The 12,801-nt window shown below is 45.0% G+C and overlaps 1 protein-coding gene across 3 annotated transcripts in view; it reads left to right on the plus strand.

Moving 5' to 3' along the window:
• The first annotated feature begins 5,412 nt into the window (after positions 1–5,412).
• LOC113014508 (tenascin-like) overlaps positions 5,413–12,801 on the plus strand; it is a 55,900-nt gene continuing 48,511 nt past the window's right edge. For 2 of the 3 annotated variants that reach the window (XM_026156090.1, XM_026156091.1), the window contains exons 1-4: positions 5,413–5,595; positions 8,420–8,778; positions 9,747–9,804; positions 9,925–10,143. In XM_026156090.1, the coding sequence (XP_026011875.1) occupies positions 8,644–8,778; positions 9,747–9,804; positions 9,925–10,143 (412 nt within the window). In that variant the 5' untranslated portion in view covers positions 5,413–5,595; positions 8,420–8,643. The remainder of the gene's footprint in view (positions 5,596–8,419; positions 8,779–9,746; positions 9,805–9,924; positions 10,144–12,801) is intronic. The other variant, XM_026156092.1, reaches the window with a different exon arrangement.

Below are 12,801 nucleotides of genomic sequence, written 5' to 3' on the forward strand. Positions count from 1 at the left end.
CCAGAGGCTCTGTGGGTGACGTGGGCTCAGTGCCTGCTGGTGGCTGCAGCATGACATCAGCGCGGGTCAGATTTTCATTGGCGTGCACGGCTCGCGTTCAAACAGGCCCATCAGGACCCGTCCGTCTGTCTGGCTGCACGCCTGCTTCCTGCACGCGTGCAGAGGGAAAACCTGCACAATGAAATGCTCATAACTCATCTGTTTAACTCACCAAGCGTCTCTTACCTAACGGAGCGCTGCTCTACGCTGCGAGGGTCCCGCTCCGACGTTACAGGACACCAGGGGAAAGTCGCACAGCTAACCAGGCGAAACATGCACTTTGGTCTTTGTTCGACTAATTCAACCCAGGCGGACGATTTATGACATAAACTATGTTACAACTTTCAACAGACTGTTTATGGACGAAGGATTTCCCAGAGTGCCGTTTGGATGTGGCAGCATCATCATTCTTCTTGCTGCCCGCTGAGGCCGGATGATGGAAACACCCACGGCTCCTGTGAACGATGTCTGCACGTCGGAGCAGGAAACACTGACGTCTGTTAGCTGCTCACAGTGCTGAAGCTCCTCAGCTCACCTGTACTGGGTTCTCACCAGTTTAGCACCAGTTTGAGAACTACAGGATAATCTCCCCTGTGGGTTTGTTGGTAGAGACTCATGCAGACCTGGGCGTCCTTGTTGCACCGCTGTGCCATGTTCGACACGTCGCCAAAATCATCTCCAGAGACGATTATTAGGCAAGCGAGCCTCGTCATCATACCATCAGTCATCTGCATATGTCCCAACTCCAAGCTGTAAACACTTCAGTGCTTATTCAAGTGTTTACTCTGATTTTGTGGCAACTCAGCTTTTCTCTGAAACACAAAGAAACTGAGTTTTGTAACAAAGTCACATCTGCCCGTCGCAGCTGCTCGCGTGTGGTTTCGTGGTGGAGGTGAGAGCAGGAAGTCATCAGAGCACAAACGGTTAGCACGGTGGAAGCTCCGAGTGAGGCGGCACACAGGGAGCCAGTCATGAGGTCGACCGCAGAGCGGTTTTTCACTTCCACATGAATCAGGTTCAAACCGCCGTCGCGTTCTGTCTGACTCGGCTCGATCTCATCGTCACATATCCAACAACAGAACGTCAGCCTGATGCTGAGCTGCAGACGTCTGTTAGGATGGCCTCTTTCAGACCTGTCACATGATTATTATCCGGTCTTTAAGTGATGACGTGACGAATCCTGCTTCCGGGTCTAAAGTAGTCTGCGTTTAATATGGCTTTTGTGTTGTTAACATGTTTAATGTTTTGTATTTTCTTCTATTTGATCTCAAAAAGCTCCTAAAACAGTCAGTGATCCCTGTTGACCTCCCTCGGCTTTTATTACCGCTAATCATTTATTTAAGCTCAGTTTTTAAAACCTTAGGATGTAACTACAGCCCAGCCCATGCAGCAGTATATGAATGACTAACCTCGTATTGTGGATGGATTATCTCAGTTGTTCTCCTGGCTGAAGTTTGGTCCTTTTACAGCATCCTGCCATGCGATTACATTTGTTCCTGACCACCGAGAACACTCACGGTAACTTTTATCGAGTGGAAAAAAAGTTAGCTTGTTTATATTATGCTAACATAGCTGTGTCGCTAGCATCATTATATACCAGCTAGCCCAACTTCAGTAACCCTACAAACGTCACTGCTGTTTAGTTTTCTGTCTTCATTTATGCTGGAAGTGATAGCAGAGCTGTACGTTTTAATTTGTTTCCAAAACCCCGCAGTCAGGACATGCTATATTGTATTTAGATAGAAGCTAGCGAGCTAACTCCCTGCTAACTTCTAACTCCGTTAAATGTCATAAATTCCGTTTTCATGGATGCCTGGATGTTAAACTCAATTGTTACACCTGGTAGAGCAGAACGCTGATCATTTTATTAAAGATCAAAGACTTTAGACAGTTTTTAACTCTCAGTGATCCTGCCGGGATCGTTTGATTTATGGACCTGCAGCGGAGTTTGAGCCCAGACACGACTGGTGACGTCAGACTGAACGACCAGATTGTGATTCTCAGAGTTAAGAGGAAGTTCTGGATGTTGTGCACGATTAATGGACCGTAAAATGTTTCGTTTCTCTTTCATCTTCTTGATTTATTTATTTTTAATGTTTGAAACATTCAGAGTGATTCACTGTTAAGTTATTTCAAACAAGCGTCCTCTCGTCTCCACGCCGACCTGCTGAGCGTGGGCGAGCGCAGTTTCTGAAGGCCGTCCAGGTTCAGACGCCGTACACGGGCCTCCATCAGTACTGATGGAATATTGATTATTTATTTAGTCCTTTTAACTGGAGATATGAAATGAGTTCCAAACTTGCACCAGTGCAGACGAAGAAAAGCTCGTTCCTCCTCGTTGTCGTCTCGAAACTTTGGAGGAAACTGTATTTCCGGGCTGCTCCTGGTTTCCTCTATGAGCGTCTTCTTCCTGCTCCTCTTCCTTACTTTGGGTTTCTTGCTTGTTTCGTTCGTCGCCTCTGTTTCAGCCTGTGATGTCCTGGCTGTCAGACAGACTCTTCGCCCTGCTAATGAGCCGTTCCCTCTGCTGTCATTATGACTTCACCTCCTCTCAGACTTAAATGGCTTCTTTCCTCATTTCTTCCTCCAACTTTCCCCTGAGGGAGCGACCTGCTCTGTTTCCACTAAACTTAAACTAAGTTAAACATCAGGAGCATCGAATCCGTCAATCAAACAACAGGATATGAAACACGTGCAGCAGCGGGAAAACCTCAGCGTCCGCCTGTTTCCTCGCGTTAGGACTAAAGTGTGACAGCAGCAGCTCCCTCTGAGGAGGTCCGCTCGCCACAGCGCTAAACTCTGTCTCCACCCACTTTAACCACAGACTGCTTCATCAGCATGAAGAGCCTCAGCTTCTGAGCAGCTGATCAACAGTTTTTAACTTTATTTGTCATAATTAATAACCTTCAGTTACTGTGGTTTGGACTCATTAAGGTCAGACTGCTCTAAGTAAAGTTTCATATGTATGATGTCACTGAATGGGTGTGGCATACGGGCATCTCCACCCCCACCTGCTGCTTGTAGGTGAAAGCCAGTCAGAAAAGGGTGACATTAGAATATGTGGAGCAGGTCAGGCGGTTCACTGTGTTCAGCATCTTCAGGTCAGATAAAACTCATTTCTCCACATTGTCACGATTTCTCTTTGATGAGTGCTTGTTGGAAGTTTGCTCCGACAGGAAACAGGCCTGAGCTTTACACTGCTGCTCGCAGAGCCCAGCTTTGCACAGCAGGTCACAGAAATGAAGACGTGCACGAGCAGCGGCGACGCCGTCATTCACGAGTACGACAAACCGTCAGCAACGCCAGCTGCATCGTGCACGACGGCATGACTGCGATGAGCAGGGTCAGGGGGTTGCAGGGGAAGCTTGAGTGGATTTAACCCCAGCAACACACGGTGAGTGATGCTTTAATGGGCTCTGTGAACGGCCTGTTGTGTGAATGTTGCACATGTCTGGATCCCTGCAGCCAAGAGATTCTAACTCACGAGGTGTTCACGCATCACATCCTGTTTGGCAGCACATCTGGACAAAGAGCTGCAGTTTTTAGACTGAGCTGTGGTGGGACAGCAGCACTCAGAGCTCCACAGTCTCTGCAGGACTTTCCACTTTTCTTACTTTCATGTGTATAAAATTCACCAATTACGTTCTAACAAATATGGATCAGGTGGACAGAAACTCTGGACTCTATAACAGCGAACTCGATGCTCAGGCTGAGCTTTGACACAAACCAGAGTAGTTTGGGTCATTAGTGGGTCAGAAAGTGCCAGAAACCTCCATGGAAACCAAATAAATCAGTGACCTGCACCGGCTGTTTCCTCAGACTCGATCTGTCACAGTTATTGACGGGACAATCAAGACGTGGGCGTCAGCTTCAATCGCTCTTTTCCCACTTTTACAAGCTCTGGTTGCTGGCTTGGCTCGGCCCGCCGCACATGTGGTACAATTAGCCTTCGCTTCATCGCGCATGTGTTCCTGGTTTCTGTGGTATTTCAGTCATTTCTGAGCTCCCACGGGAACCACAAAAGCACCGCCGACCAGCCGCGGGGGCAAACCGAAGACTTCTGAGGTCTGCAGTTAAAGGTGGCAGTAAAGACGGTGAGCTCTGTGAAGCACACGAGGGAGCACACAACACTGCATGCATGTGTACGAGCATTACAGATGCTTTAGCTACACAGAACAATCAAATATTAATACTCAGGTAAATGAACCGTTTTAGTTTGTTTGCAATTTAGAATTAGGATCATTCATTTGTAATAATTGTAATTATACAATAATGAGTTTGGTATTATGTTTCAAACTCTCAAATTTACATCATCTCAGTGTGAAGCTGCATCAGCTGACTGATCTTCTTCTTCTGTAGCTTAAAATCAAGTTTGACTCGTTCCTGTTTGAGGATGTATGAAGGTAAATATCTGCGTGGTTTCATTAGAAACCTGGAAGTATTGTCCCCAGCATCAAATCTTATTTTGAAGGAATCACTGGGAAGTTGCTGACCTCTGCTAAACTTGTGTCGGTAGAACTGTGAGGTTTTCAGACTCTTTATGATCTGAGCAGGATTTAAAATTCAGACGAGGTCGCAGCCTGAGCGCACCACGCTGTGAGACTGCACTGCTGCTCTCTTCATGCACAAAGTGCAAATATTGCTGCAAAATCCTCAAACAAAAGCACGCCAGAAAGTCACGGAGCACCATGGTAATACAAAACAGGGCTCGTGGTGAGAGGGTGGAGGTCAGTGGGAGGTCATCGGGTCATGAAGCTGGTGATAAATTTGGACCATAAAGCCCTGAGTGTGCCTTCAGGTGTCGTCTCACACCACACGTCTAAACTAAAGGCAGCTTCAAAACTGAGTCACTCCCCAAAGACACTCACATCGCTAAGGTCTGCAGTTAGGGGCGTGGGCAGGTGGCTGCAGGTGTGCAGTCCGGCTCAGGTTGGACGTGACCTACCAACAAGGCTTGCAAACATCATCCAAACACATTCTTGCAGCAATAAAACAGCACGAGGGACTAAAAATGTCTCCCAGTCCCAGGAGTCCTTCCTCCATCTTTACTTACAGTCTATGCTTTGAATCAGCACACTGTAACTTTGTCCAAACCTGCAGTCACACATGAATGAAAACTCTGTCACGCACCTATTTTACATCCTCTCTGAGCAACACGAGCGCCCGCAGCCACGCGCCTGTGTGGAGTCAGCTGGGTCCTTCAGCGCCCGCTAACCAGCAGAGCGTCCTGCAGCGGGGGACGCAGACCCCTCTGAAACACATGAGCCCCTGAAAACATCTAAAAATCAGATGTTTTCCATCTCCAGCCCTCCGCCCAGCGGGGACCTGTAAAGCCCACAGAATTACATCAGAGGGAAACAGAGGAGGAAGAGAGGAGAGAGGGAGGAAAAATTCTTCAAGTATGAGAAAATTTTACTGCACTCCTCCTCCCCTCCCCTCCTCTCTCGCTCCGTCCATCACCCTCCTCGTCCTCCTCCTGCCGGTCAGTCAGCGAGAGAGCCGGACTGAGACGAGACTTCAGCACCGCTGAGGGAAACTCCTCACCTCTCTGAGCAGGTAGGATGCTGCTGCAGGACCAAACTCTGCTGAGAGCGAGGTTCATAAACATTTAATATGAATGTAACGCAGAGCAGATTTCATTTGAACATTCATCATTTAAACAGCAGAACTGTGCAGCCATGATTGCTGCTTTTCTTCATTCGAGGACGAGGGTGAAACGAGCAGCTGCTGTTTTACATTCAGTGCCGACGATGTTTCAAAAGGTTTTAGCTTCATGTTTCATTTATTTTAAATTGCTTAGATATTTATCTCTTTATTTTTTATGAGCTTTGCAAGAACACGAGTTTCATATTTTGGTCATTTTTATGACTTTTACAAATAAACTGAAAAGATTTCTTTTTATTTGTTGGTTGAAAAAAGATTTAATTGTTGGACTTTTGAACTTTTGTCTGTTTTCTGTCAGTTTAACGACCAAATTAATTTGATCTCATCAGCTGTAGCTTCACAGGGGAGGATTTGTGGGTTTTGGTGATAATAATTGGCAGCAAATGGAATAGATTCATGTTTTTCAGACATTCATTCATGTAAAAAATAAATCATAATTTCTTTTACATGATCCAACGATGTGAAACGTGCCGACTGCTGCAGAGCTGTGACGGAAATCATAAAGCAAATATCCAAATCAGGATTTTACAGAGAACCAGGCAGTAATGATGCAGAAATACAGACAAAGTAAAATGTTTTCAGTTTTATGTATAAAGCCAAAGATCAGAGAGACTCGTGCATGTAATAACGCATCCTGCAGCAGAATCGATGCAGGCTTATGTTTGGACGTCGTCTCTGTGACACTGAAGTCTCCGTCCTCTGTGATGGACTGAATCAAATAACTGCTTTGATTAAAAAAAAAAATCTGCTATTTCACTCATCAGCAAGTCAATCAGCAACCTGCAGGACTAAAAACTTACAGCAGTTCGTGACTGCCAATAACTGCAGTTCCTCTAATGTCCACTAGAGGCCACATGTTAGAACATCTGACTTCACAGCAGAATCAAACATTTACAGGTTTACAAGCTGCTAAACAGCTACTTTCCCCCCTTCATGGTAACTGTGTACTGCTGCTAGCTTCATCTCTGAACTGCTTCTTTTTAATGCACTTATCTGACCAATAGCATGGCTGCTGTGAGGGTACACACACAGTCCTTCCTAACATTTCATCACTTTGTTACTTGGCAAACATTAGCAGGAATCTCTGCACCCACTTTATGGAAGCAGCTTGCTAACTGGGCTAGCTAGTATTAGCATTTACCTTAGCGCGCCGCCCTGTTGTCCATATATGCTAACCGGGTTGCAAAAACACTGAGCCCTCAAAACACAGAATCCAGAAACCAGTGGCTGATGTCACAGTAACAACTTCCATTTTTTATGTACAGTCTGTGTTGTTGCACCCACAGCTGCCAGATTTCCTCACTGGACTCTTGCTGCTGTGATCCTCTGTGGTCTCGGGGAAGCTTTTGGCCAAAGCATGTAAATGTGCTTCCTGATGTTCCTGATCTTTCATCATTCTGTTAGCACAAATGTTAAAGTTTCACAAAGTCAAACCCGTTTCCTGTTTCTGAGACCTGAGATCGCTCATGTATGTCTGAAGGTTGTGACTGTGTTACTCGATATTAACTAGGTAATAGTAGTTTCTGGAGTTGCACCCCTGCTTGCTGGTTTGAAGCCAGAAGAACATTTATAGGGTTTATAAGATCTCCTCCTCCTGGTCATTACAGTGCTATCAAATGATTAACCTGAGTGTGGGCGTGGAGCGACAGGTTTGTCACATAGTCTGGAAGCAGTGAGGGAACAGCCTCCAGCAGCACTGAGAGTAAAGGTGAAGAGCACATGAGAAGCCTTCATGGTGTATTTTGAGAATTTGTATTGCCCTCCTGAGGTTCTCCCGTAGCAGCTGGAACAGCTGTCACAGGCAGCTATTTACAAGGTAATCGTTCTCACTTAGACCCACTGAGCAGAAACTGGCCGAGGTCCAGACTGAGATCTAAATCAAACCGCACATGCAGAAGCCTCTGTGTGTCGGTCGAGTTAGCAGCAGAGAAACATGTGGACAGACGGAGAGGAAAGGTTCAGGGTTCAGGGTTCAGATCCAGAGCTGAGCTGAAGCAGAGACATGATGGACGAGTCCTGAGGACACCTGCATCAAAAGTTAAATTATTCTCATAGGAGGCTTTAAAACAGCCAAAGACAAATAACAGATAGAAGTCAGGCTGGTGCAAGCTGAAGCTGAAGAGGCATCAGGATCCACTCATCACAGCTTCACTGCAAACATGCTTGTTTCACTCCAGTGGACTGAGAGGACACACGGGTGGTTACTGAGGCCGACAGACCATTCACAGAGCTACTTGCTGCTCATAAATATGCTAACAATGTAAAGTAAAAGTCATGTAACCAGGAGGAGTTTGCAGTGTTTCCTCCTGCACATGAACAGGATTTAAGGTGTAAGTATCTAAAGAAGTCTTACAAACATTCACAGAGCTTCAATTTTGCCTCTTTTTTAAGTAAAGAAACTCTAAACTGGGATCTGTTTCCTCAGATGCTCCACACATAATCGGCTGTTTGGGGCCAAATTGCACTTGAAGTAATATTCGGCGTTGCCAGGCCCCGGCCTGATCCGCATGTCAGAAAATCGGCTGCAGGATAACAAGCTACTCTTTCAGACCAAGTTACTTTTTCCATCGGGTTTTTATTGGCCGCCATGCTCCGCTGACGGGCCCATAAACAGCTAATGGCCCCCTATTCCGGCTAATTGTGGCTAAAGTGGAGTCTGCTGCGCTAACATGAAATTTAAGGTGAGCTTAAATGTGTAATTCTGTGTCTCTTCCAGTGGGAAAACCCATGGAGAGCAAAGGCGAGAGGAAAAAATCCATCACCTCTGTGACTGAAGCGAAGTGAGAGCAGGTCCAGATCTGCAGACTCTTTCCAACTGAGTCCTGGAAGCAACCGGCTCCGCTGTTACCGGCAAACGTCCGTCAGCATTGATTTCCCGAGCGGTCCGGCATCTTTCTCCTCAAACACCCAGGGAAGTCTTCTCCTGGTGCCACCCTGGCGATGCTTCCTTTCATCCCCTGCCTCCTCCTCTTCCTCCTCCTGGCCGGCCCAGCCCTCCTGACCCCGTCAACCTCCAAAGAGCTACAGTTAAGGGGTCAACGGACACCAAGGGACACCAAGCAGGACTCCTTCAAGGTGATTAAGGGTTTAGCTGAGATAAATGGGCCGACTCACGGCAGTTCAGTGGTCATCTGGGTTAAACGAGGGTCAGTGTGGTTAAAAGGTTCAGGGAATTCTTCTTTATCTGCTTTTATTTGATGGCCCCTGTAACATCTGACTCCGCAATCACAGGAGTTTTAAGTTTTCATATCTGTCTGCAGATGATTCCTTATTGCAGGAAGAAGCCAGTGAAGGCCAGTAATGAACATACAGGCATCTCATTGTTAGGACGTTTGAATCCAGAAATCTGCTCAGGAGATGATGCAAAAGCCAACTGCACAGTCAGAGTTCAGTTCCAAGCCGTCTGCAGTCCAAGCAAAGAATAAATTGCAGAGATCTATCATCAACAAACTCTCGATGTGTTTTAACTGATGACTGACGTCTTTGCTGCCCTGCGCTCCAGCACATTTTAATGTTGGAAAAAGCAGAAAGTTAAAGCCATAAACCTCCTGCGCCTTCTGTAATATATCTACCCCGGCATCGCCGGACTAATGTGCAAATGTGAATTTGTCTGGAACCTTTTTGTTGAGCTCCAGTTTCCAGCGGGCACAGAGCAAACTCAACTAGATAGACGAACAGCCAATCAGAGGAGCTGCGATGAAGGATAATGCTAATGGACTCTTTCAGAAATGACACTTTGTGCTCCAGAGCAGCAGCGATTATTTCACCCCGAGCTCAGTAACATGAAAAAAGGTGGCTGCAAGAAATCCACAGTCCAAAAACCTGACAAAGTCCAAACACAGTCAGGAAGACGACTCAAAGGTTTAGACTCAAACACACTGATGGGAAGATGGACAATACGACACAGGAGGACTCAACCAGGACAACAGGAACGTAGAAACATGAGAAGCCATATGTGGAACAAACCAGCAGAACACAGCATTGAGAACATGAAAACTTAACATGAAACAAAGTGCAATGATTGGTGTTTTCTGCTGTTGCAGGTGGTCATCTCAGAGGGCTGTGCCACTCAGGGTGATGCATCTGATGGGAGTACAGGAGGTAAAGAGTCTGACCTGAAACAAGAACATCCAGAAACTGTAGTTTTTCACAGCAGTGGGGGGTGTTGTAGCTCAGCTCCTACTGCAGAATATAATCACAACCAAATGTCCTCGTTTGCAGGTAAAGAAATTGACCTGGCGCCTGGTTCTCCTCTGGTTCTGACCCATAAGATCAAACTGGTTCCCTCAGATTCGGCGTCTGGGTCTGGATCTTGTGGATGCGACGCCGACTTTGCTCCGCTGCGGGAGCGGCTGGAGAGGCTGGAGAGGGAGGTGTCAGCCCTCCGGGAGACGTGTGGAGGGGCTGAAGGAAACTGCTGCAGCTCAAACGAAAGCAAAGGTAAAACTGGATATTTCTATTAGATCGACCACGTTTCTTACCTTCAATATTTATCTGTAGAGCAGAAAGATGCGACTATCAGCGTTAAAGAGGGCACACTTTTATGTCAACAGCACTCTTACAGAGCGCTAACAAGCCTCCGTTACAGATCCCTGTTAGCATGAACTTGGCAACAGTGGGAAGGAAAAACCCACTTTTAACAGGAAAACTCCATCAGAACCAGGCTGAGGCAGGGACGATCATTTGTTCTCCAGATCATCCATCAGTGTGTGAATGTTGGACACAAAGCATAGAAACACGGCTTTAACCCTTTAAGTCCTACCATAGAACCAAGTCTGCCAGAGCTTATATTATATTTTTACATGCTGTGGAGCCATTTTTGGGAGCATTTCAAGTTGCTATACATCAATACAACCATTATAGCCCAGATTTTAAGGATATGTCTGCATTAAGTGCATAGTAATTACACAAATTGCAAAAACTTGCAATAAACTACAAAAAAATTGAAAATCGCTTTTGTTTTTTTAACATATATTTCTAGTGAGAGAAATTTAAGAGGCTTATCCCTCAAAACTGTAAATACAAAAAAGTTTCACAAAATAGTTTCCCACCACAGGAAATTTATTTTGAGTGTCTTCATAGTTTTATTTTTGAAATACAGCAATTTTTATACACTGCAGGAAAAACGAAAATAAATATTATAGTGCAAATTTGCAAAAAAACAGCATGTGCATCAAAATAAACTATTTCCAGCTGTGCAATATGAGTCCTCAGCATCCCAGAAACGACACAGAAAGTCATAAAGTCAAACATAACTTTTAAAAACACCAGTATCCGATTATTAAGTGATGACGTGACGAATCCTACTTCCGGGTCTAAAGTAGTCTGCGTTTAATATGGCTTTTGTGTTGTTAACATGTTTAATGTTTTGTATTTTCTTCTATTTAATCTCAAAAAGCTCCTAAAACAGTCAGTGATCGCTGTTGACCTCCCTCGGCTTTTATTACCACTAATCATTTATTTAAGCTCAGTTTTTAAAACCTTAGGATGTAACTACAGCCCAGCCCATGCAGCAGTATATGAATGACTAACCTCGTATTGTGGATGGATTATCTCAGTTGTTCTCCTGGCTGAAGTTTGGTCCTTTTACAGCATCCTGCTATGCGATTACATTTGTTCCTGACCACCGAGAACACTCACGTTAACTTTTATCCAGTGGAGAAAAAGTTAGCTTGTTTATATTATGCTAACATAGCTGTGTCGCTAGCGGTCACGTAGCACATCATTATATACCAGCTAGCCCAACTTCAGTAACCCTACAAACGTCACTGCTGTTTAGTTTCTGTCTTCATTTATGCTGGAAGTGATAACAGAGCTGTACGTTTGAATTTGTTTCAAAACCCCGCAGTCAGGACATGCTATATAGTATTAACTCCCTGCTAACTTCTAACTCCGTTAAATGTCATAAATTCCGTTTTCATGGATGCCTGGATGTTAAACTCAATTGTTACACCTGGTAGAGCAGAACGCTGATCATTTTATTAAAGATGAAAGACTTTAGACAGTTTTTCAACTCTCAGTAATGCCACAGTGATCGTTTGATATATGGACCTGCAGCGGAGTTTAGGCCCAGACACGGCTAGTGACGTCAGACTGAACAACCGGATAGGCTCATGAGGCCCTGATGGTAAAAAAAACTACATTTCCAGGAAAATGACGCCACTTCCGGTTTCGGGCAGGTCATGGCGGACATGCGATAGTTCGCGCTGACGTCTGTTCCAAGGTAGGAAGTGTTATGAACAGCTGATCGGATCGGCAAAGCGTGTTTCTGGAATATTATGTTTTTGTTGCTGCAAGTGCTTTTTATGCAGTTTTTGCAAAACTATATGTGGAAGGAAACTGTGACCGAGGACAAGCTGATGGCATAAGATGCAAGTACAACTCCTCCGGTTTCATATGCAAAAAAATTATTGCGCTAGCTTACGTGGTTGCAGTGCTACCGGGATTTAAAAATAGTTATGCAAAACAGAGCGTGCCGCTCCGACCGGCTTTAAAGGGTTAATGGGTGAATGTTGTATAAAGAGCTTGGCGTGAGTGGAAAAAGTCACCTGATCAAGCCCTACGATAAGCTTTCACAGCTTTATGAACTCTCACTCAGCACTTTTCCCTTCTTAGATCCCTGAAGCCAGTGAGGAGCCGATCTGATGCTTCATGGACGTTTATAATTTTAGCATCTTCATTTTAAATATTCTTAAAGTTCATCACATGCCGAAGCTTTAATGACCGGCTGCATTTCTGTCATTGTCATATAGAAAAGCCACATTTTCATGTCACGTCTAAACATTAAACGAAACGTGAAAAGTTTTTCATTCACGTGCAAAAAAATAAAAATTCAAACTGAATTTGAGACAGTGATCAAAATCATTCGTCATGCATGAACGAATTCTTTATACCAGGCTGGAAAAAATGATGTTTTTTCATACCAGAGGACTCAAAAGACTTAAAACAGCTGGAGGAGCAGGACCTGCATACAAACCTTTAACAGACACAAAGTCGAGGTCGTGTTTGTTCCACCTCAGTGCCAAAAATCCAAAAGTAATAAATGAAATAAAAATCAAATGTTTTCAAACTTTATCAGAAAGACGTGCAGCAGATCGT

The sequence above is a fragment of the Astatotilapia calliptera genome, chromosome 22 (genome assembly GCF_900246225.1).
Source record: "Astatotilapia calliptera chromosome 22, fAstCal1.2, whole genome shotgun sequence".
NCBI classification, from domain to species: Eukaryota; Metazoa; Chordata; class Actinopteri; order Cichliformes; family Cichlidae; genus Astatotilapia; species Astatotilapia calliptera.